Source organism: Charadrius vociferus, unplaced genomic scaffold (assembly GCF_000708025.1).
Source record: "Charadrius vociferus isolate BGI_N301 unplaced genomic scaffold, ASM70802v2 scaffold411, whole genome shotgun sequence".
Taxonomy (NCBI): Eukaryota; Metazoa; Chordata; class Aves; order Charadriiformes; family Charadriidae; genus Charadrius; species Charadrius vociferus.
The window spans coordinates 2,915,877-2,941,454 of NW_009646935.1; the positions used below are offsets into that span (position 1 = coordinate 2,915,877).

A 25,578-nucleotide genomic window follows, 5' to 3' on the forward strand; every position below is an offset into this window, starting at 1 on the left:
AAGAGATGTTCCTGGAGGGATTGAAGGGTTGGTTACAAAACCAAGTCCTTCTAGTGTAGACATGTTTCCTGGCCCTGAGTATCAATTCCCAAGATCTGGAGTACATATTTTTGTATTGTAAAATACTATCGTATCCAAATGCAATTTTTCACTCTTGAATTGTGTGACATGATAATGACTATGTAAATTATGATAAATCACGTTTGGCACCTGTTTTATAGGTATATTCTTAATGCATGCGATAGCTGAGATAAGGTTTAGGAACAGCTGTTTTGCTTTAGTCCTTTTCAGGACATCTTGTGTATATTCAGATGGCCATGATCAAAAAGAAGCTGGTTCTTCCTGCGGAGAAAATGACACCACGTCTGCCATGATTAGGGTCAAGATACTTTGCTGTCACTCTTACCATGTACCACTGATGATGCTAAACCTGTTTCACTTGAATATGTGGGAATCAGGCTTCTGCAAGGAAGGCCAAAGTGAAATAAAAGCAACAGTGCTCATCTCAAGCTTTGTTCACAGTTCTGAAACAGGAGAATAAGTTGGAAGTGTGGTGGTCGTTAGGATCTTGCTCCTTTTCCATGTGAAAATCATGCAAACATTAGTGAGAACTAACAGTTTAGAGAGTCTGGTGTTCTCTCTTTTAAGACAAATAAATGAAGACAAGGAATCACATTAAAAGACTGTATTTCTCAATGGATTCTTCTGCTTAGAAAAATTATTGTCTGCATTTTTGTTTTTCTTTTTTAAAGATCACTGCTGAGGAAAATGACAGCTGGCTCTATTTCGGTTCCTCAGGTCATACCACTTCGAATCCCTCTTCCAGGGAAGGCTAAACATGAAATAGACACAAATACTCTGGTAGAAATAAAATCAGGTATGAATAAGAGCTTTGACTCTATGTAAAACCTTTTCTTAGGTGTTCATTTGAAACTTTTAGCCTCTCTACTTTTGTTTGCATTTAATTGTGATTTTTATGAGTGCACACTTCCTTAAGGAACTCACAAAATTAACCAACATATTTTCATACACCAAATGTAATTGCAGTTAATGTTGTGCATTCAAGCAATATTATTGACATGAGTTATTTCACATATCCTAGCAGTCTCAATTGCTTCCAAGATCAAACTCTTAAGATGTTACATTTTGCTTTCACTGCAAAACCAGTGCTTGAAAGTATTATGTGCCAGGCTCACCCCAAAGACTTTCCTTTATATTTTTGAAATGACACCTTTCACTGTCGGAGAAAATATCTTTTCTTTCATTAGAACAGACAAGGTGTTGCAATGTTTTAATACAAAACCATTGCACAGCAACTTTATGAAGAGAAATATTGCTTATAATGAAATTGCATTTGTTAAGTAACTTATTTTTCATGGGAGAAACAGTTTTGGTCCGAAACATTCAGTCATTTATGGAACTGCTTTATTTTGTTTACGTGAGAATAATAAAGCACAGTAGTAAGTACTTTGAAGCGTGGAGCTTGTTTTTCACAGGTTGAATACAGTCTGGCTAAGTACTTTCTCTGTGTTTCAGATACACCTGAGGTATCCATTTATTACACTTTAGATGGGAGTAAACCAGAACTCATCAGGAAACGTGGCTATGGAGAGCATAACACTTTTAAGTATAAGGGTCCTATCCTATTACCAGTTGGGAAAGTAATGGTCAAGGCACTGGCAGTCACAAAGTAAGTACCCTGTTTTATTTTAGTTGTATTTTGACAAGGGACAGGTATCGTTTAAAGCACTCCATACCTTGCAAATGAGAGATACCCCTTTCCCCAGCCAGTTTGCGATCTAAGTGATCTTCATGGGTTGCATTGACTTCACTTTCTCATAACACTTTTTTATCCATTAAGTGTCTGTGCAGTTGGATTATCCCTCGGATGTTTATGTCCTGGGCTATGGATGTAGGCCAACGATCTGTAGAGGCTGTGGGTGAGAAACTAAGAAAATATACTATACTTAGAGTTCATCCTTTTGAGTGTGATCATCAGAAATGCCAGAGGAACTAGTGTGGTGTTTTCTGGGGTCATCCAGATTTGCAGAAGTTGGTCTCCCCAGGAATTTGTTTAGTTTCTCCCAAAGGAACACAGAATGCTAAACCTCACAGCTGAAGTACAATGTTGTACATGCAAGGGTAAACTAAAAATACAATACATAGAAAGAAAAATGGATTTTGCTGCACAGCCACTGACTTTCTGCAAACTAACTTCATGCTTAGAGGCAGAGAAGACACATTAATTCTCTGTCTGTACCCTGTTGCATTATCTTTTATTTCCAAGGAAGCAGAAACTTCCACTCCAGTTGGGGATTTGTGCTTGCTGTTCCCTGCTATTGGCACCTGCAGGTAGCCTTTGCTTGTGCAAAAACATTGTGTTCCCTGTGCAGGGACATGCAAAATCTAGGCCTATATGTATTTTCTGATAACACTACCTAGATTAACGCTGTTTCCAGTATGTTTTTATTAAGACATTTTCAGCTGTGCTAAATAGATGCTCTAGAATGACAGTAAATCCTAAATGAATGGTTTGGGCATTTACAGCAATTTCAATGTTACTTCTGTAATTTAATAAATAGTACAGAATTACAGTTGTTTTATCAAATAAATAGCATGCTATCTGCTGTTTGACCAGGAAATTGAATATGGTATTATGAATTAAATAAAAGTCTTACTCCACTATTTTCTGCAATGCTGGCAAACGCTAGTTACCCTAGAAAGCAGACACAGGAGTATCAAGAGTTTTACATTTAAAAGATGTTGAGGGATTAAAGTATCCATATATTTTATTGGTAACTTCTTACTGCGCATTTTTAAATAATAATAATAATTAAAAAAAACCCTAAAAAACAAACAACAAACCAAAATGGAGAGTATTGCCCAGGATTATACTTATCAACTGAAATAATGACTTGCAACCTTGGAAGAGATGTTCCAGCAAATGAGCCATGTTCATCAGTGATTGACTTGTTGCTGCATGTGGGTTTGTGGCATGTATATAGCTTTGTGAATGTTGATTTTCAGGGACTGCAGGGAGAGTACAGTTGTAACAAAGGTGTTCCTGGTAGAGTACAAGCAACCAAACATCCTCCTCTCTGTTGAAGGTGATGACAAGAATTTCCTAAAAGATATCACCCCGCAGGTAAGTTTTAGCAGTCGTAACCCCTTGTATGAACATAAAAAGTTGTATGTATGATATTACTTAGAGATTAAACCTTGACTGCCTATGCTTTTAATATATTTTATTTTCTCTGTTTGCCTGTTTTTGCTGCCTTGGTCCTTTTTGTAATATTAAAATTTCAAGGGGACGCATTATTTTTTTCTTCTTTTCACTGGTCTTTTATGACCAATTCAGGTCAAATACTTTAAAAATATATTTCTAATTTAAGCTTTGCATTGAAAATAAATACCTTAACCATGTGCCTTTAAAACCATGACAAATAACTATGGCAAGAGAGGATTACAGCAAAACCAAAAATTTCATTTGGAATTCAAATGGAATCACTTTTCAGGAGAGGGAAAGTGGAATGTTTACTACAAAACCAAAGAAGAATGGAGTGAATGTGGAAATCAAGCCTGCCTGGAGTGAAGTACCCCAAGATTTTCAAGGTATGGTATTACTCCATAAAACTGAAATAGACTTCTGGCTTAGCTGAAAATAGTGTCAAGTTTTCCTTTTATATCACTGGTAAAATGCGGGTAATTTTAAAACCAGCTCAGAAGACTGATCATCCTCTGGGAATTCCAGTTTCGATTGCTCAACACTGCAAATACAGAACAAATATCACCTTCCATACATTTCACATTACCTCTTAAAAACATACTAAAATGTTACTGATTTCTCAGCAACATAACAAGGCCCAGCCTACATTTCCCTTTGTGCCAGAAAATGCTGTTAAACTGATGGGACTGCAAATCCTTTAGAGATTTCTTTGCTGATGTTTGCTTGCAGTAAGATTCCAAAATAAATACACAAAGCGGAAATGAAAGCTTAACTCAGATTTTCTTTATAGATAAAGCCTGTTATGCCATGGTAGCGGCAATGGGACTGTTTGAGAGCAGCAAGTCGTATTAGTGTTTACTCACTAATTTACTCTTAAGAGCTGGGGTGGTTTTGAGCATGCAGGAAGGAAGAAAACTGTAAATAGAGAAAAATACAAAAGTAAGCTCTTTCAGAGAGGAATGAGGTTTTTTCTAGTTTAATTTCCTGTAATTCCACGGAGTTTATTCGAACCCAAAATCTGGATGTCAAGTGCATTTTTTAATATGCTTAGCTATTGGAATTTAAAGCAAGAGTATGTAATATTCACGTTAAGATATACATTAACTGCATGAAGTGAATGACAGTGGGATAACAGGGTTGTAATTTTAGACTTGGAAACAGAAAGAAAGACTGCTCACATATCTCTGCAAGGACCACAGCTCCCTGCCAGTCATTTGGAAACAACAGAGTACAGAGAGGAACCCATTGCAGCACTACCAGTAGCATCGTTGCAGGTAAGCAAAGGGGTGTTGAAAACTGTAAAAGGCTGTCATCAGAACTGAGCTCTAAAAAAATAAAGATGTGAAGTTTTGTGATCATTCTCGTATAATTTCTCAGAAATTAGTGCCTTTGTCTGTATTATACAGTACTAATTTAAATTTACTGGTAATGACACACTGGAATAGGAATGCCCGAAGCAGTACACAGTTATCAGTAAGGATAAAACCAGGCAAAGCAAAGTAACAATGCCTGCATTCCTACTAATTCTCTTCTAATACATTACTGAATCTGCAGTTAGCAAATAATTATTGCTAGACATCAGCAAGTTGATATTTAAAGCTTAATATTCAGTAATGCCATCTTGGAAGTAAATAGCAAGACATTGATTTATTTTTATTGGAAGAAGCTATGCGTCCTTAGTGCAGCTAATGGGGAAATCAAGTGTAGTAGATATTCCTTAAAGCAATGCATTTCAGTGCAGTTTGTCTCAAATAACACCTTTAGTTGATTTTGCAATTGTTATATGCATTTTGCAAATATTCGCTTACTAAGGCTAAAGAATTACCTCTATTTCAGTTTGCTAGTTCTTCTGCAGCGACTAGCCGGAAAAGCTTAGCAAGCACACAGGTGGCAAGGATCCAGAGGGAAACAGATTTCCTCAAGTAAGTGACTTCTCCTTTTAACATGTTTGTCCTTGGAAAGTAACTGAGCAATTGCCTTTTGCAACCAAGTTGATAATACTGTGGGGCTCTATAAAAACAAGGAAAGCAAAGACAGATACTGGCTTATAACCAGAGAATGTGATCTAGGTAGGGCTTTGAAAACTCTTTTTCTTACATACGGTTTTATTTACATCTCAACATACACACAGTTATCAACTATCTTATCATCCTTTAAAAAAAATTCCTAACACCTGTAGGATCAGAGGAAAAGCTGTCTTTTCAAATTAGAGTACAGCCCTCACTGCTGTAGGTCAAAACTGCTCACTGGAGTAGTCTCACAGAGCTTTAGTGCTTATCAGTATTTGAAAGGGTTACGTGATCTACTTCAGTGGTTCCCCATGTCGCAGCAGCGAGACCTGATACAGACTGTGTGACAGGAGACTTGTTTACCTTTTATAGTGAGGAAGAAAGTATGAAACTCCATAGCAGCCAGAGAGCTTTCTACTTTGCAAAGCTGTTTAGAGTTCAGAACCTCATATCATGGATACTGGGGCATGGTCTGGTGGACCACCATAGCCTGGAAACCACAACTGAGAAATCACTTGCCTAAATACTGTCACAACAGGTTCCAGATTAAACATTATTATGCAGCAGTACAATACCAAAAAAGCTCAGCCAGTTTGCTCTTATTTTCAGATGTGCACACTGTTCTGCACCTCGCCTGTCTGACCCCTTGGCTCACTTCTGTCAGGAATGTGGATCTCCTATCCCACCTGTGCCAGTACATCGCTTCCCACCCCCTGAAGGAGCGCAGGTCAGCAAAACATCATAGCAATCGACAAATCCTCTTTGGAGAAACCAACTTCCTCAGTAAATTACACGTTCAGTGCTGGCAAAACCATTATTTAGTCACACTTGCATTTGGAAAGCTTTGTTCCGATTGTTTTATTTTGTTCAATACATTTAGCAGTGGACCCAATGTAATTCTGAAATGATGGGCAAAATTAACCATAGACTGATTCAAATGCCATATATTTTAATAGGGATAACAATGAAAAAGTAAATTGCGTTTTATTCACTTGTGCCAGGAAACGTCACCAAATTCAGATTCCTCCTCATCCTGCAACAACCACCACCACATCTTCAGGACCTGCATATGCATCTTATTGCAGTACTAACTCACGCAGTTAGTTAGTAACTAATGCCTATGTCATAGCTGTAGAAGATCCACCTAATATGCCTGAAACCTTAAACGGTGGCATGTGTGGGCATACGTAAGAGCACTGAGTTTTTACAGTGATGCTTGTAACTATCTTCTCTAAGCTCTTCCCAAGAGATAATAACCTGATCTAACAAGTCAATGGTGTATTTTATTTTTTTTTTGCTGCATCATCAGATTGTTGTCTTGTCTGGGGCAATGCTGTAGTTTCAAGTGATGACTGAGAATATTCAGCACCTCTTTAGATTAGGTTCATAGTTAGGAGGATTCGAACTACCTGCACATGTTTTATAGTAGCATTTTAAATTTACTGAAAATTAACTTAGTACCTTTCTGGCATATTTTTAGTAGTCGGTAAAACATTCTCTTTACAGTTGTCTTTTTAGTTTCTCAATAGCCTTTGATCTTTATGGATCAATATCAGCATCTGTTGCTGTCAGTTGCTATGTTTCCAGTGACTTTACTGCTGATGTATACTCTAACCAGGAAAATATTGAAAATCTCATTATAATCTTAATGATCTCATTAGGGTCCTTAACATGCTGTGATGTGGCTTTTTCTTCAGATGGCACCATGTCTTGAGTGTGGACACCTTGTGCCAATGAATACACCCACTTGCATTGTCTGTGAGTCACCAATAGCTCCACAGCTGCAGCCCCAAACCAACAACTGCGTAAAGGTACTTGAGAATAAATATAACAAAATAGCAATTTACCTCCTGGCATGCATTTTTCTAACAGATTACTTCATTACAAAAATTTTGATCCAACTTGCGTTTGTGTAATTACATTATGACAGCTTTAAGAGTTAGTAGGATTAAAAACACCTTGAATAGAAATGATCATTAAAGGTAAACCACATAAGCTCAGGAAGGCGTGCTAAAAAGCACATGATGCAGCAGTCTGAATGACAGGAATGCATGCACTTGGGTTCAGTGGAGAGATATTCTATGATTTATGGCCTTAGTATTACTAAGCATTTTAAGTTTATTAAATATGTGCTTATTACTCTGCTTACTTCATTTGATTGTAAGTCCTTAGCACAGATGGTCTGGCAAGACTGGGACAGTGAGTATATGCCCAAAACGTTAGAGCGCAGTCTTGATCAGTGATCCAAAAGTGCTGGTGCTCTCAATTAGACAAAATTTGCCCTACAAAATACCTGCTACCCAGGGGTATGTGGACCCAAGTAGGGCCCCTCCCCGATGCCCCCAGTCAGGGGAAAGGGTGTGAGGAGGAGAGAACTGAAAATGCATGTCCACAATTGGTTGCAGAGCTGGTGTTGGCAATAGGGTTTCAGTTCCTACAATAATGGGACCCTGTTTGAGGATCGACTTCTCCTTAGGAGAGATGGGATCTGTCTCCTGGGGCAAAGGTATCTTTGCCAGCAGGAGAGCTGGGCGAGTAAGAAAGGTTTTAAATGAGAAACGAGAGGGGAGGGAGGGTTACCAGCAGGCCTGCGAGGGAGTGATAGACAGGGCTGACAAGCAAAGGGTCTTGGGTGATGTGGACGAAAGGGAACATGTAATCAACAAAACAAGGCTTAAGCGAGGTCACCTCAAACATTTGTATGTAAGCAAGGAAGTGCCTATGAGGTAGCATGATGGGAAAATTCCCACCGACCCTTTTTGTGAAATCAGCATCAGTCCCTCTCTGAAGTGCCTATGCACTAACGCAAGCAGTATGGGGAGTAAACTCAAGGAATTAGAGATCTGTATGCAGTTGCAGGGCTGTGATCTTGATGGGACCACATCGCGGATGGAAGTATTTGACACAGTTATGATTAAGCTGCGATTCAAAATTTATTAATAATTTGAGATAAGTCAAGAGGTTGAATCTTAGTAGCGCTTAACCAATAACTGGTTTTAAAGATTTACAGAATAACTTAACAAAGTAACTAAACAGCAACTTAATTATAAATTCAGAGATGGCAGGATTCACACTAACTTACTATAAAGTATCCCAAATCAATACATGTACACATGAACAAAAGCACAGATCTCAAATTAATGCATATGCATATAAAGTGTGTGCACACACACATACACACCGGTCTATAACCACTGAGATCAAAGATGCTGGATCTCCTGAGGGAATTGTACCACAGTTTAAAAGAAATTGTCACGCAGATATGTAGATTTGTGATGGCCAGGCAATATGTCCTAACTAAATCTAAAGCCCACAGCACAGAATTGAAGAATCTCTTCTATCTGCAGGGCTGAATAACCACAGCACTTTGTGAGATCAAGCCCTCTTCTTACGATTGTTGTTCATAATTTTCAAATACCATGTGACATATATTCTTTCTCTATTTAAAAGGGTAAAGTAATTTGTCAGGCATGTGGCACAGGAAATCCTCTTCACCATAAACACTGTGTGACTTGTGAAAGCAAACTGCATGAAATACAGATGGTAAGGCTTCTTGCATCAATCACACTAAGGTTAATCAAATCAAAGCATAACATTCTTTTTCTTTGGAAAAGTGGTCATATCCCTGTGTGTCTATGTTACAAAAGCAGAGAATCCCTCCCCCGTGCCATATTCAAGCCCAGTACTCCCACATATGCTCCATCACAAATGTCCAGCTAAACATAAGTCTATGGAACACTTCATGTTTCTCCCGTGGAGGTCAGGATTGCAAATGCCATTGTAAAAGCTCAGAAGGCTCTTAGAAAATGGGTAGTCTTGGCTCTAAAGAAGTCTTGTTTTTGTTCATATTATTTGCAAGTGCAGTAGAAAACTTGACCATGTACATCAGGAAGATCATTCTTGTTGATTTCAATTATTTCATGAAAATAAAATATCCTTTTACATTATTTTTCTTATCTCCATTTGCTGCTTCCCCTAAGTGCATATAGCTACTATGCTTGTATTTGGCTGTGAGCCTGCACAGAGGTGAGAAAAGCGACAATAAATGTTCCCGCTAAAATGGCTGGCTGTTTCGCTTGCTCATTGGGTTCCTTAGAAGAATTTTACTTTCACTTCTGAAAAGTCTTGTATAGAAACCTTATGGTACATTTCACTTCTCCGGGTTGTGATAAATACAGAAATGAGAGAAGAATAATGACATGCAAGTTAAAATCTTCTGATTAAATTTGCAACATCCTGAATTCTAAAACTGTCAGTAGCTAGAGGCAAAGGTCTCTTGTATAGATGCTGATCTGTCATTTCAAAGTGAATTTCAGCATGAATCTGTACTTACCTAAGATAAATATATGTTTAACTGCTTCACTGAATGTAGTTATTAATATGTAGCTGCATATGTAGTTAGGCATATGACTTGAATCATGAGAACTGTAGTAGCTAAGAGAGGAATTTAAATGCTTGTTGAATTATTATTAATAGCAATCAGAGATTTTACTAATAATAGTGATTAATTAACAATAATAACTTCTGAATAATTAGTAATTAATAATTTTAATAATGCTGATATCACTATTAATGGTTATTAAATAATTTAAATTTAGAAGATGTTTAGACTTGTGCTCTTGTAAATTTTATCTTCCAAATGAACCTACTCCAAGTTACATCATTCAAATTGCAATGCAGGCCACAGATGAAAATAGGGCTATTTTGTGTTTGCTTACTTGTTGTTGTGGTGTCTGTAATCAAAATAATTTTTCTCTGGTTCTGTTCCTAAAACAAAAACCTAACAAAACATTTTAAGACCTATTGATCCTAACTAGGATCTGTAAGCAACCTCTAGAAGTTTCAGCTGAAAAATCTGTTTTCTTTTGCACACCCATATAAGTTAATTGTTGCAGGAGAGCTAGGTAATATATAACTTGTATGGGGTAAAAGAGTGCAAAAAAAATATTTATGTTGCATATATCAAACTGAGAGGAAACTCATTATCTGACCTTACTCTCGCTGCCATACTACTACAAAGAAAGGTACAAAGAAAAATAGCTGTTGTGTTCTAGATTTGAAAAGATACGTTATCAGTAGAGAAAACTCTCTCTTAACTTTGAGTATATTTACACACAGGGCCATATTAATAACTACTCAGTGTAAAAGGACGTGATTGATAAGGATTTTTTTTTTCCCTCAGTTCTGCTAAAAATATTTAAAAATCAATTAATGACACATTTTACTGTGGTTTTGTAATGAAAAAAATTACAAGTTAGATCCAAGTCAGCCTGTTGCTTATGCTAAGTTGAAACAATTCTTTTAGTCTGAATATTACTTGATGTTATCAAAGTAGCTTGCTTTCCTCTTTCACCTTATTTATTTTGTGAACTCTTCTTCAGAAGTATTTTCTCTCTAACGCTTTTTTTGTTTTATTAGCCAATGTTTGGAGGCGACACTCCCCCACCTTATCCCAGCCAGCAAAGGAAGACAGTTCCGTGCTCAAAATGCAATCGTGTTAACCAATGTGATGCCCGTTTCTGTGACTGGTGTGGAGCCAAGGCAGGTGTTCTCCGTGTTTGTGTTGACAAATCTGTTTTTACTCATCTGTGACCTGCAGCCATATCAAACTTATCTTTGCAAAACTCATGTCAGTTAGTACATAGCTTATTATAATCAAAATACTTGCTTAGAGCACACAGGATTATATAAAGAAAAATTAAAGGCTTAGATGACATCCTGACCCCATGTCAGTCAGTGACTTAAGGGTATAGAGATGTAAACTAATTACCATGGGTCAATGAGCATCAGCTCATTGCATCGGTTGACATGTAATAGTTGCGTGCTCTGCCAAAGTAACTTATCCATCAAAGGTTAAAGTATGGGCTAACCTAATGCAAGTTTTCCCATATCTACTCTGGGCTATGATCACCTATACAGTTAATCACCAGAGATGAGATGATGCATACAATTTTTTTTGGCTCAAGGCCCCATTAACTTCACTGAAGACAAGTACTTTCTCTTAACTGCTGCTCAGTAGAGCTTTTGCATGGTACAGTCAATGTAAACAATTTCCTCTGGCATATATTTTTATAAGTATAGTGTTTCAAGCTAAGATCATACTTGGGGAGAATATTTTTTTTTCTTCGAGCTGAATCTACATGAAATTTTCAACACTCCCCTACATGCATACATAACCATTGGTCCTGTACGGTACCAGGGGACTTGGGGTGGTGGGGGTAGTGTTAGAATTGAACAGGAAAGAATTGTAGTCAATATTCAATATCAGAGCACACACTAGTAATGACAGGGCTTTGCTAAAGAAAAGAAATATTTTTGAAAGCGTACATTAAAAAAGTAACTTACCAAAATGCTAGATCTGTCTGAAAAAACGTTTGCCTCCATAGCACAGCGCTGAGATAGCTGAAGATTTACTGTCTTGCATCTGCCGGTGTGTTAGCAGTCTGGTATCCTGGTTAATATTTGTACTCCAATAGCTTTAGGTAGTGCTACTTTAATTCCTTTCCATTTTTGTCACTGCTTTTATCTTTCCTGAACCACGCATCATATGTTTCTGTAGTGACGACAAGCGTTTCATTCAACTTTTCAGCCTGGACCTCCTCCATCCTACTTTACTTGTTTCAAGTGTGGTACAAGCAACCGTCCATACGCTCGCTTCTGTGGGTCCTGCGGTGTTCACATAGCGCCCCCATTGCGGGTGGGTTCTCAGAACGGGAGTCTTGCTGATGCTGGGGACTCACTGGGGTTTTCTGAGGTAAGACAAACAGTATTACAAAGCCGGGCTTCAACACAGCTAAAAGGCTAGTCCACTGTGGGTGTAGATCAGCACAACTCCATTCATTTCCTCTTTGAGACAACGCTGTGGTCTATGAGCATGCTGAGGGCAAAACTGAGGATAAGTTTATTCTGAGAACTACATTCTGCCAAAAAGTAGCCTTAGCCAAAGGCCTTAATCCGGCCTTATTCGAAACAGGAAAGTGGGAAACAATCAGCTTTTCGAAAGTCTTAGCTCTTTAAGTACTTTTACCTTATTACTTGTGAATTATTTGTGTCCTGCTGATACAAGGTACTCTTTCATGCATATGTAACAGTGCTTTGAAAACTCTGTTCTAAGAAAGACCATAGTACTTAGCCAGGTCAGCTTTTGTCCTACAAAAGCATACATGTTGTTCTGCTGGGAATCACAAAGAGGTTTGCATTTGCTTGAATATTTGTGATAAGTTGCTTCATTGTTACAGAATGACAATTAAAATCAAGAATTGTTACTGATTCTACCCGCTAGCTTTTTCATTCCTTTACAATTTTGTATTCTGTTCTAGTTAGTTTCTGCTTGTAAGCCATTTAATTATATCTAATTATATTACTTACACTTTTCCTTCCCTTCCACTCCCCACAGGCTAAACGATTTCAAGCTCAAGTTGCCTGGCAGCCTCTTCCTATTTCCTTGCCCAAATCAAAGGCAGAACTAAAAGAAGGAGAAGATAAAGGAACCCAAACCATTGGACTTTTTTACCCATCTAGCAAACTATTGGAAAAGAAGGAGCTTGAGCTGATTTCACAAAAAGAAAAGCTGGAAAAGATGAGCGATCATAAGCCTCTCCTGACAGCCATTAGTCCTGGAAAAGGTTAGGAGTTTTGATTCTATGTTTTCTAAACAAAGCTGCAATGTATGAGCTTGGGTTTTGTTGAAAAAGATTACAGTTTATGGAATGTGGCATCAGCAGGACGCTGATTTGCATCTTTCAAGTCTGTCTTCCCACCAGTCACTTGTAAATGCAGTGCCTTAGAATTCGAGATCACTGATCTCCATCAACAGCTAAAAGAAAGCTGATCAACAATATCAATATTATGGTTACTGACCCCTGTGAAGCCTCACTAATTTGCTGGTAGTTTGATTACCTCAGATCCTACAAGATCAGGGACAGGTGTCTTATATAGAATTGGAAGCCACTGAAAAATCATGCCACCCCCAGCAATGTGAAGCTCAGTTACTACTGCGATAGCATCTGCTGGGGGTATTGTTAAATAAAACTCTGAGACACAGGGGATTGTAGCTCTTGAAAAATATGATGAGGCTTGCCTACGTGAAGAACTTGTTTGGGGTGCTGCTGTGGAATAAATTACAGAAGTTTTGGAAGCAAAGGAAACTAAACTAAAGAAAGGGATTCTTAACAGGATTACAAAAAACAGGGTTGGTAGAAACCTTGAGAGCTCTTGTAGGCCCTGTCTTCCAACCCCGCAAAGGTAACAGTACATCTGCATTGCTCATTGCAGAGACCATCCATGCACAGACTACTGTATCAGCACTGCATACAATTTTGTTTCATAGTCCCTGGTTTGGTCAGTTAGTTCTTCGTGGAATCACTTCACTGCTTGCTGTCATTAAAAAGTTTGCAATTTTTAGGGATTTTAGTTTTACTATCCTGGGAAAACTCCAACTTCAGCTTTCTGAATCCCTTGAAGACAGTTCATCAGTATTAATTAGGGACCTAATAAATGGCCCAATTTGCAAAATTGTCTTTAATCCCACAGGGCAGTCCAGCTGCGCAGTTCAGATAATAAGTTAATTTTAAATCACTACAGCATCAAACCATGGCTACTTGTTTTGATCTGCTTTCCCATCTCTAGCTCTTTTCTACAATCAGAAGGTCAGCCCCTCAGGCTGTTATTGGAGTTATTTATCTATTGGGTAGAAAAAGTCATTAATGAATGTTAGAATTTCCTGGTTTGACTCAGTGTATAAATATCCAGATGATACACTTTTATTTTCAAAATTATCACTAGGGAAATCTGTTTTCTTACTCCTTTGCTCTGAAGTGTAGTGTGTTCTCTTAGACATCACTGTAGGAAATGCAACACTTGATTCAACATGTCAGGGAGTCTAATTTAGTCAGAGATAATAAAGGATTGGCCCGGAATAATGCTGAGAGGAAAAAAAAAAAGTAACACTGAACATTCATATATCTCTATCAGAAGTACAGCTCTTGACTTGTGAGTGAGAACTTTTTTCACTGGGAAAGGTTCGGAAGAAATTCTAAACTGCCTTTGAACTATGTGAGTTTTTATCCATTTAGCAGAGGTAACTTTGTTGAAGTTGCACTGAGTAATGTGTTCTCCTTTAGACCCTGCCAAGGACTGAGGAACATAATTCATTCTATAAATCAATAAATGTCTATTGCAGGCAAGTCTTTCATGCTGTTTCCTTCCCTTGTTGCTGAGCTATATATATGGCTCGAAACAACATGTATCAACAAGACCATAAACTATCACCCAAGAAAACCTTGTTTAGATATGTCAAATATGTCCATTATTTCTTCAATTCAAATAGTATTAGACATTTGATATTAAATACAAGGGTTTCTCTTTCATTTCTTGACCTATCAGCTGTTAACTAACCTTCTTTTCTTTTGTGAAGATAAAAAAAATCAACAGTTAGGACAAGGGTAAATAACACCAGTACCAAAACACTAACCCTCTGATGTGTACTGTATTTCTTTTTTTTTTTTTTCCTGTACTTTCCATATGTTTTGAACAGCAACCAAGTCATTTACAGGGTAAACTTGACAAAGAAGCCTCCCCTTTTCTACTGTAACAAACAGTAAATCAGTGTGCTATAGGTGTAATCAACTATTGACAGCATAAATTCCATCAGTGCTGCCAAAAATCCTTTTAGATGTAATAAAACATCAAACATGCAAGAATATGTTCCCAGCCATCTGGATTTTTTGAAATAAAACCTGGGGATCTAGGCTACTTATGAACCAGTTTATTGCAAACAATACTGACTTCTCTGGAGGGATCACTCACCAAGTGAGTCTAGCTTAGATTTTTTAATTACTGTTTTCAACTTGTATTGGGTTTTGCATGTGACACCATGGGAGGGAACAATTTATGTTGCCCTGTGGATCCTTCTTTTTATATTCCTTTAAAGCTGCCTAACAAATAAGACTTGCTGTTTTAGTTTGTCATAGTTTCTACCAGTTCAATCTTGGAAGAGTCTTCCAAGCACAAAAATCCTTGTCCACTTGCCTTTTCTTGTAAAAGTCAGAGGAGCACTTTTCTTCTGACTTGGCTTCTTTTCACTCTTTTAAGCTTCACTTAACATAAAGGGAAGGATAAGATCAGAGCAACTTCACTGTGTAAGTTAAAGAAGGTTACCAAGCCTACACAATTTATTTACAACAAAATATATCATACTCTATATTTCCATAAGTATGCTCAAAAATAAAATTAGCCAGATCCTGATAACAAACACTTAAGAATGAGAGCAAGTCCTTTTGTTTCTTTCTCTGATGAAAACAGAACATTGCTTTGGAAATACTTGGAAATACTGCAAAGACTCTCAATGGCTTAAGATGAGTTTTGAATCCAGGCGCATCCAGCCCCTCAAGTTTCATGCCCTGTACCAGCATAAAGGAATGCTGACTCCTTCCCAGAGATCCTGACAGGCAAAAGAGCAGGAAAAAGCTTAAGCTTTTAATATGCTCTCCCATATATAATCGAAAGGCATATATTTGGGGAATAATTTACACAGACCAGAATGCTGTGTAATTGAGTTACTAAATCTGCAGTTTTCAGATTTGGCTTATTGTTACCTGTCAGTGATCTCAAACCAAAGAAAAATCAGTTCAATAATGCACAATTGCTTAGTTGCAATGTTGTACTATTATTATTATTTTTTTTTATGTTTTCGAATAGTGTGAGATTCTCCTTCACACAGGGCCAGTTTTGATTCCAAAGGACAATTCCAAGACATGGTTTTGTTCTGACTAGAGGTGCCCCAAGAATGAATTATAACCTATGGATAGGAAAGCATTTCACCTTTTTTTAGGGTATAACTTGCTTCTCCTTTTCTTGATCAGATGAATTTTCTAAAGACAAAATCATTTTTTTTCTCTCAGTTAAAATATGCTCCCTTTTAAATCATCCATCACATGAGTAGAGAAACGTTAATCACAGTTTCAGGGATTTTCCTCCTGCTAAACTGTCTCTGCTCAGGTTACTGGAGAAAACAGCTGGATCATGTCTGCGCTCACCTTAGAAGCTATGCTCAGAACAACCTTGAATTCAGAGCACTGATTGGAGAACCTCGAATGGGAAAGGTAGGAAGGAACTTGTGAGTGGTATCTGCCTATGCAGCCTCATGAAAAGATTATTGTAGCTGCTGGATAGACACTGGGAAAATAGATGCCTCCCTTTTCTTTATACCTTGGGCTGTTTGTGTATGTAATTTCTTTTGTTTTGTTGTTCCATTTTTTGTTCAGTCTTTTACTGAAGTTTTTTTTTCTGCTTTCTTTCCTATGGCAGTTTCTATTCGTCTCACCTCACAGCTATAAGAGAAGTGATAGAAGCCAGGAAGCCTTTGTTCAGCTGTTTTTATAGTATCCCACAGCAGGCAATCAAGAAAAAGAAGAGATCACTGACATCTATGTAGTTGGTCAGTTAAATAAGCCCTGCTAGAAATGGGATGTAATGATATGCTTGCCTCTGCTCCGGGCTGGATTATACCAGCAGATAGCAGTAATTCTCGTTGGCTACATACATAGCCTACTTCTAGTATAAACTACACCAGTATTATAGGAAGACGGTATTGCTTTTCTTACTGGAGATGTAGTATTCAGGATGTCAACAAACTGCATTAAATGATTAAAGGGGTGATAGCAAGAAAGTGGAAACTGGAGGTTCTTCCTAAAGAGTGCTAGACGATAGGGCTGGTACCACAGAGATCGTTTGGTCCCTGTCCTGAGGGAGGATCAACTCTGCCTAAACTGTTCCTGACAGATGTTTGTCTTGAAGCTTTTCAAACTTCCCAACAATGGAGATTTCACAATTGCCCCAGGCAGTCCATTTCTGTGCTCAATTATCCTTGCTGTTCAGCTGCAGTACTGTATTGCTTTCTTTGGCAGCCCTGCTGGGTTAAGGAGTTGCATCCCCTCACCCTGCTTCCCAGGTGCTGCCAGCACAACTGCTTGTGGCAATGTCCTGTGGACTGGATCAGTGACTGGCCAAGGCTAAAAATAGCTCTGGAGGGAAGAAAGGGGCATCAGCGCTAATACAAAAGTAGGTTGGAAGTGAGCAGCTGGAAGTGGGATGCAGGCAGACGTAGGGTTGGGAACTTACTGAACTGGCATAGCTACTGGGAAACTTTTTCCCAGTGTCTGACTTAAGTCTTCCTTATTTCAGTTCAAGCTCACTGTTTCTTAGCCTGTCCTGACTGATGTGACACACCAGTCAAAAATTCCCAATTTTAGCACGTAGAAACAACTACAGAAGAGTTTGTGAATACTGGGATTCAGAAATCTAATTGTTATTTGGCAGATTACACTTTTGGGAGGTATGACACTCCATCAGATACTTCGCATCTAAATTCTATACCCACTGAGACCTACTGGGTCCACCAGTATGTTCAGAAGTTTTACTACAAGTATGAACATAAAAGATACCTGCTTGGTGGAGATGAAGAATAGGTCCAGCGTAACTTGTTTCCTTTGCTAGAGGATTCAAAAGGATATGCCTGAAAAATACTAAATTGCCTAGAGAAAGCTCTTCCTGCTGCTTCTTGGCCTTTTGTCATCCTATTGTCTTGAAACCACTGCCCCCAAAAGTAACAGAAGTGATTCAAAGTAGATGCCAATTATCTGGGTTTAATACTGCTTTTTCAGTTTTCGTGCAGATTAGAACGAAAGTCAACTTTATCTCAAAATTCTCAACCTACTGCGATATAACCTTGTCAGCTTCATTACACTTCTTTGTAATCCCCTGTGCACTTACTTATACATAACTTCAATGGTCTTCTTGCCAGAGTACTGTCTCAATTAATTGATATAGAAGGTTGCCCATGTTTTACTACAGACTGTGCTTCTGCAGACTGGTGCAACTAAGGCGGCAACCAGTTCTCCTGGAATAGGGGGTCCTAAGGACAACACAGTCTTTCACACAGCTGCAAAATCTGGGTGGAGAATGTCTGAACTTTTATGAAACGTAGCATTATTACATCTTTTGGATTAATTTGGCATTTCAATCATTCTGATATTTCCAGTAACTCAAAATACCACCTGCCCCTTGCTCAGTTAGATGGGGAGTGTTGGTACAATATCACAAGTAGGCAAAGGCCACATGTGTGATTTTGTTTATTGGCTCCATGATAAACATCAGCCAGACTTATTCCTGAAACTATTTCTGTGCACTTTTTCTAAGAGATACTAACTGTTGCCCTTTCCCTCTAGATTAATTCTGCTACTATCCATGAGGATGACTATGAAGTCACTATTACATTGAATTACGCTCTTGCTATTAAGAAGGTCAGTTCGGGGATGAGGCCCGTTGTTAGGCAGCTGTTCTAAAGCTGTCACTAAGCCAGTCAGTGCAATGTTGATATATTTTAAATTCAGGTTTAAACAAGAAATTCTTTTGTTCAGAGGGTGTTAACTCATCACTTCAGAGAAAGGAATCTTTTTCTTTTTCTGTTGGAGCTAGCTGAACAGGTATTTTTATCTGGTTAAGCCATACTTCATGGTTATGTTGCTATCATCTTGCATTTCTATAGTTTGCTATTAATATTAACATTCTTCTTTCAGCTGATGTTGTTTGATCATTCTAGCACCCCTTAGCTCTTGACCTTAGAGACTCCTTTTCTTCAGTCTGCATATTGTGCTCTTAAGAAACAAGCTGAGTAATTTTCAATAGTTTGGAGATAACATTTGCCAGAGCTCCTGTTAACTGTATTCAAACACTCAAATGGAGGTTGGACTAGATGATCTCCAGAGGTCCCTTCTAACCCTGACCATTCTGTGAAAATCCCTACTTCCAGAATTACCACGTTCCAAAAACCACCCACATATTCATTTCCAGTTTTTCAATGATTAAAATCTACCATTTCAAAGATCCAAAATTCAGACTGTATCTCTTGTGTAGAATCTTTAAAAGCTTACCTTGCCAAGGGGTGCCTGAAAAGGTGTATCACATCATTTCACAAGTGAGGAGTTTATCGGATCTCTCGAGTGGTAGACACACTTTCATTTGGATGAGAATCTTCATTTCATTAAGTGAGGTTGTGTCACTTTTTTCTTTTTTTTTAAATCAAAACAAATACCTAACACAAGGTTTAGAAAAAAATGATACATTATTTTTGCCTCAAAACAGTTTAAATATTATAATAAATTGTCTTGTGCTAATTTGAGGCTGATATTAGAAGCCTATGTATTTTTTCATATGCAACACCACTGTTTTGTGCTACTAAGATTATAACAGCATTACATGATAATCTGATTAACTGGCTGCATTTGATGATTCTACAGGATATTCATACTAATAAACCAGTGAAGTTCAGCAGTTATGACCTGAATACCATAACAGAAGTCAGAGGTGGACAGGACAGCAGTCAGACTAGTTTTGGTGAGATTTCCTCCTCCCCCCTGCCCCACGTCTTCATGATAGACCATAAATATAGTAGTCAAGAATACAGGAGCAGTGCTTGGGAGGTTAGACGCTGAGATAGGCAAATGAATACATTGGCACATTCTGCACCTACTTAAGTTGATCTTTAAGTCTCAAAATGTGGCTGAGTTGAGATTTAAGCAAAGTACAGACTGTCAAAAGCTTCATCCCTTGAGGATAGCTGGTGCGGACAGCAAACTGCAGCTGCAGCTCATAGCAGTGTCTTTCTTATAGCGATAAAACGTTAGATGCTTTACATATTCTTTTAAAATAGGAGCCATAAATGTCAGTATTATCTCTACTTTTGAGCTGTGCCAGGGACTTCAGCTTCAGCACATTTGGCAGAGATAAGAAATGATGAAATACATAGTTTTCAGAGATGCTTAATTTGCATCTCCCATCAGTGTCAGTGACAGCTCAGCATTTTAGGCATCACATATTGGACTTACGTTTTCATTGAATCGACTAGTTGTAAAGTCAGCATTAGAATCCAGAAATTCCTGTAGTATAATTTGACATACTTCAATTCACGTATAAATTTCAACCAGTTTGTGCTTCTAATCTGAGACTTGGCAAGTGGCAGCCACAGCACTAGAAGGTGGTTTTCAGGAATGTCAATGATGTGACTGATTTCAGGCACTCTAGGAGCACCAGCTCAAAGGGTCCCCACATGCTGCGTAATTTCCTTGGCAACCCTCCTGCACACTGGTGGATTACGGCTCTTAAAAATAATGGACATATATGCCTACTCAAGGTCCTTTAGTCTTGTTCTTAAGTATTTGGGAGCTAAACAGCTTTGAAAAGTTGTAAGGTTTTTGGTCAACAAATTAATGAATCTGAGTCAAGCCTGTTGAATAGCTGCAGCTAGTTAAAAAAAGACTCAAACAGCCCAAACTCCACATTTCATTGAATCTCCATTTCAAAATAGCAAGTTTTTAAGTCTGCCTGAGCGTAAACCTTTTGTTAAAACCAGTCTGATCTGCAACAAATATTTCATCACTTTCTCTTGTAGAAAACTGATAAATATTGCTTTCGTTTCAACACAAAATAAAATATTTTTGTGGATAAATTATTTCCAGATCTCTCCCCCAAGTTCTTGTTAGGATACTGACTTTGCTTTCAATTAACACTTGTTTCCCTTTCTGGTAGGCGAAGATGATCATAATATTTTCCATTCAAGAGGCAAAATAAAGAGAACAAAGACAAGAACACTTACAGAAAAAGAAGATAAGCTCTCCGTATGTATCTTCTGCCAGTACAGGAAAAACTACCTCTAAAGCAGCACTAACATGAAGGAGGGCATCCCAGGGTAAAAACAGAAAGCTTTTAATGCTGACAGGGGTTGGGAGGAGGAAAGGGAACAAAAGTCCAACTTAATATAAAACCAGAAAAGTGTAGCTGACATTACAGAACTGGAAATAACCAAACTTTATTCCTACTAAGAGCTTAATTAGGTTGCTGCTTTCATTTTTGGACCCGTTCTGTTTTCCTGACACAGCATTAGGCCTAAAGACTGTTGCAGACTGATTTTGTTACAGGTTTTTCTCAGAAGCAACATCAGATGGAGGTATTAGTGTCTTCCCTCGACTCTTGCTACCTGGTTTGGCTCCATAGGACATACCCATGGCTGTGCTAGAACTACTGTTTGCAAAGTCAGACTGTGAACTAGACAGGGGAAGATGATCTACACAACAAGCTTTTAAATCAGCTCAGTTTTCCCATAAAGCTGAGATGTCAGCACCACTGAGGGCTGGCTTAATGCAAGAAGCAAGGCTTTACTTCCACTAGAGGAATATCCTGGAAGCGCTGCCTATGAAATGGATCATCTGTAATAGCACAGAATACTTCAAAAGGGAAACATGCATTAATCCAAATGATCTAAGGTTGGATCACTTAGCCAACAAAATGGGTGGGAGAAGATACAGAGCATTGTGGTACAAGTCCAGAGATAAAAATGCTTGGTCAAGTGACTGGGCTTTCAAAAGGGGAGAGGGAGGAGGTGGGAAGATGGGAAGAAATAAAAGAAGAAAGTTTTTGGGTGAGTGGGTTGGTTTGTTTCAAGATTCAGTTATCAAACTTCTGCCAGGCAAAACATACTCATTTTCTAAAAAAAAAAAAAAAATAAAAATAAATAAATAAATAAAAAAAGTTCCACAAGTTCTAGAAGCTTCAAACTTTAATTCTACAGCAAAGGACTTGTGCCCATGTTTACCGTGGTGAACAGACCTTTGTACAGCCCTGGAGAGCTGCACAGATGTAAAGCCAGTCACTTGCAGACACTTTTGCTGAATCAAGACCTCAGTAGTGAGATATTTGCCTGAGTTATCTAACACTTGCTCAGATTCAGACAGAAATTCCCACAGAAGCATCATGAGTTAGTAATGCTGAGGCTCTGCTACATTGCATTCTTCCCTCAGCTACGTTCATGCCACTGTGAGCATTTTCCACCTTTACTCACAGGCAGAATATGGCCCACCTACTTGTATTTTCACTACGTGAAATGTTACTGGCTGTTTTCTGTATTTACGCAGCCAGAGTCCAGACAACTCCTGGACGAACTGGGTCCAAATGGGAAAGGAAGAATCACTTTGGCAGAACAATTGCTCAGTGAAGTAAGTTATTACTTGCTGAAGTTTCTCTTTCCAACTCTTTGACAATTTACTGCATGAGTACTAGCCTGGTATGCAACTAACTTCATGCTTACGAGGCAACATCCTTGCAATACAACTGTCTTCAGGTTGAAAGAGCATTTTGGAGAAATAGCCTGTTTTCTGTTTATATATGTTCTCCCCAAATTTCTATTTGGCCAGTGTGTAAGGCATTCTCATCTGGATTTGTCAAGGCCATATATATTTCTATAGAGAAAGAAAAATACATTAATTTTATTATTTTGGGTCAAGTCCTCTGTATAGCAAAAGAAAGCATAACCTCTACCTTTTTGCTGTGTAGGTCCATCCTGACTGCAAAATCCAGCTTGACTGCCCTTGTTACACACACCTACTCTGGTTTCGAGCTAGGACATTTTCAGAAGAAACGTTAAGAATCAATACCACAACCTGAACGTTTCTCTGTTTTGAGCACAAGGACCATTTGCCAACTTAAGTTGGCATGATATTAAAGCAAGGTGGAAGCTGAAGAATCTTTATGGCTTTAACAGCTTACCTTCCCTCTCCTGTGCGTTCTAGGGAGCTGACCCAAACTGCATGAGCGATGAGCACCGACCTGTTCTCACAGTTGCTGTCCTTAACAAGCACGTGGAAGCAATCTCCCTTCTTGTGGAGAAAGGTGCTGACATTAACCAGCAATCAGGACTGTAAGTGAGCACTGATTCTTTGCTTCGGGTCTTTTGAAGTTTTACAAAAAAAGCGCTTGTGCTCCAATTTCAGAGAGGATTGATTAACCTCCCACCCCTCCTCCAAATATCTGTAGTCAAGAAGCCTTTCAAAGCCAAATTTAAAAAAAAAACACCAAACAACACCACAACCTGCAAATGAGCAAAGATAGTAGTATTCACAGTCCTTCTTTCAGTTACCAGTTTAGAAGATTTCTCTTAATTTCTGTTAGAAAAGCTGCTGTTCTATGCAATTGCTTCCCCTATCAACTTCCCCCACTTCAACTTAATACGATAAACCACATCAAAGCCCACCCAAAAAAAAAATAATCACCGTGACTCCTAGTGTATTCTCTATCTTCCTCTTCACTTAGTCCTTAGTTTAATTTGCTAAACTATTGCTCCGTGTACCAGGCCAGTTTCCTTAGGTATTAAGTACATTACACATTCCTCCTATGCAGGCACAAGAACACTGCTCTCCATGAGGCAGTTCTGCTTGGATTGGAAGGAGAGGAGTGCATCCGAGTCCTGTTACAGTAAGTACTGCAGCTGGGCCTCTGGCTCAGCTACAGGCTGCCCACCTTCTACCTGCATGGACGTAGTTGGCAATACTGAAGGGCCAGAGCCTGCCTGAGGCTCTGGGCTCTTATCTCACTGTTGTGCCCCTGCAGGAAGAGGCATCCAGAAATTCTGGAGTGACTCTGCATCAACACCTACAAGCCACTTCGCTAATTCCAGTAATTTGGAATGAATTTAAGTAACTTAAAACAATCTGTTCTTTATTTACAGCTGCAATGCAAGCATAAAAAAGAAGAATGCAAAAGGGCAGTCGGCATATGATTTGGCTGTTACAGCTGGAAATAATGAAGTTATTTCATTGTTTGCAAGTAAGCTTGGACAGGGAACGTTAGACAAACTTACGAAACCCAGGAGTGTTGGTCACATCAGTGTGTGATTGCAACCGCCTTTTCCCCAAGATGGAGCTGGAGGTTCTTTGAGTTTGGAAGCACCTAAACACATGCATCCAGTTCTGCCTGCGGACTTCACAACCCCGTACAATCAACTCGGGCCCTGTAACAGCCAACTATTTTGTACTAGATTCCCCCATTCCTTCCCAGCAGTTCCGAGCACAATTCTGGCTGTGCTCTGTTCTGCAAGGTTTCTTTTGCTTTCCAAACTTGTGCAAGGAGAGGGACCAACCAAACCTTTCAAGGCACAAAGACATTTTAAGGAGACCTGATGAACACTGCTTAAGACAGTTTGACACCTGAACAATAGCACTGCAAGCTGTAATTTGATTAGCTTATTTTCCATTTGAAGTTGAAACTGCATTCAGCGCAGCTCATTGCATTAAAGGTCAGATTGTTTTCCTCCAGGAAACTGAGAAAAATTACTTTGATGTTTTGCCTTCAACTTTTATTTATAAATGCATTAACACAAGGCAGGAGCCAACTACAAATAGAAGTTTACAAGGATACCAGGCACGCTAAGATTTGGTATAATTAGACATTATTAGCCACAATCCTAAGTCCCTGAAGGAGTTTTAAATATCCTTCCCCTTTTTATTTCCAAAAGTATCCAAAAGTATTGGTATATTCATCATAAAAATGGAAATGCCTGCCAACTTTTGCAAGAAACAAGTTTTTGCACTAGAGCTACCACCATCTCCAAAGTGGAAACAGCTGGGTTTAAAAAAAAAACCAGAACAAACAAAACCACAAGTAGTAATCCTTAATTAAACCAACAGGAAGAACAGCAGAATGCCTGCAGAAAAAGATTATGTACGCAGTGCATCAAACCCCAGTTACTTCCGCGACAGACTCAGGCGAGTGAAGGAGAATTCAGTCTGCTTCTCACAGAGACGGCCATTCTGAAAGCAGTCTCAGGAAACACAGTCGTTCCGTCAAAGTGGCAGCGCCAGAGCACACATACAAAACAGATGTCACCAGCAAGTGAGAAGCTAGAGAAGCCTAAGAGCCCAGATTCTCTATTTCACGGCGCACAGTCTTGGCTACATCTTCAAGCTCCGTCACCTTCTGAGAAATTTCTTTTTTCTGCAAAATAATAAAAATAACACATTACAGTCTACCACTAAATTGAGCATTGTTCAGCTTCAAGGGGAAAGCGGGCTACATCTCCCACAAGGCAAAGGCCGGGAACGGACACACCATCTGATCCAGCACGAGTTAGGAAGCAACAAACCCCTTTTTGCTCGCTGTGTCGAGGAACCATGAGGCCAGCTAAACAATCCCAAGGCTAGAAACTAAATAACTCCTCCCGCATCACGGCAGGGGTAGAAAAATATCACAGTACCGATGTGTACGTACCATTGCATTTTTCATTCGCTCTCTGTCTAGCTTCAGGAACTCCTGCAGTGTCAGGTTAGTGGGAACTTTCTGAAGGGAGAGTAAAGCACAGCCTGCGGAGTGTTTTTTGTGTTCCTTCCTAAAAAGAAAATGAGAAAGAGAGAGAGAGAAAGAAAGAGAGAGAGAGAGAGAAAGAGAGAGAGAGAGAAAGAGAGAGAGAGAGAGAAAGAGAGAGAGAGAAAGAGAGAGAGAGAGAGAAAGAGAGAGAGA

The 25,578-nt window shown here is 38.8% G+C and overlaps 1 protein-coding gene across 1 annotated transcript; it reads left to right on the plus strand.

Moving 5' to 3' along the window:
• The first annotated feature begins 768 nt into the window (after window positions 1-768).
• Window positions 769-23,957, plus strand: DZANK1 (double zinc ribbon and ankyrin repeat domains 1). The gene is made up of 20 exons (XM_009894827.1): window positions 769-877; window positions 1,570-1,690; window positions 3,028-3,145; window positions 3,516-3,612; window positions 4,376-4,500; window positions 5,063-5,148; window positions 5,845-5,962; window positions 6,933-7,046; window positions 8,686-8,778; window positions 10,654-10,776; window positions 11,825-11,989; window positions 12,632-12,860; window positions 16,234-16,337; window positions 18,462-18,536; window positions 19,533-19,629; window positions 20,821-20,909; window positions 22,203-22,283; window positions 22,857-22,984; window positions 23,464-23,538; window positions 23,792-23,957. The coding sequence occupies exons 1-20, from the start codon at window positions 769-771 to the stop codon at window positions 23,955-23,957; spliced, it is 2,313 nt and encodes a 770-aa protein (XP_009893129.1).
• The last annotated feature ends 1,621 nt before the right edge of the window (window positions 23,958-25,578 follow it).

Coding starts and splice junctions, on each gene's coding strand:
- DZANK1 (XM_009894827.1), top strand. CDS start 769: ATGACAGCTGGCTCTATTTCGGTTCCTCAGGTCATACCACTTCGAATC. Junction 10,777..11,824: donor GTGACTGGTGTGGAGCCAAG/GCAGGTGTTCTC, acceptor TCAACTTTTCAG/CCTGGACCTCCTCCATCCTA. Junction 20,910..22,202: donor AAAAAGAAGATAAGCTCTCC/GTATGTATCTTC, acceptor GTATTTACGCAG/CCAGAGTCCAGACAACTCCT.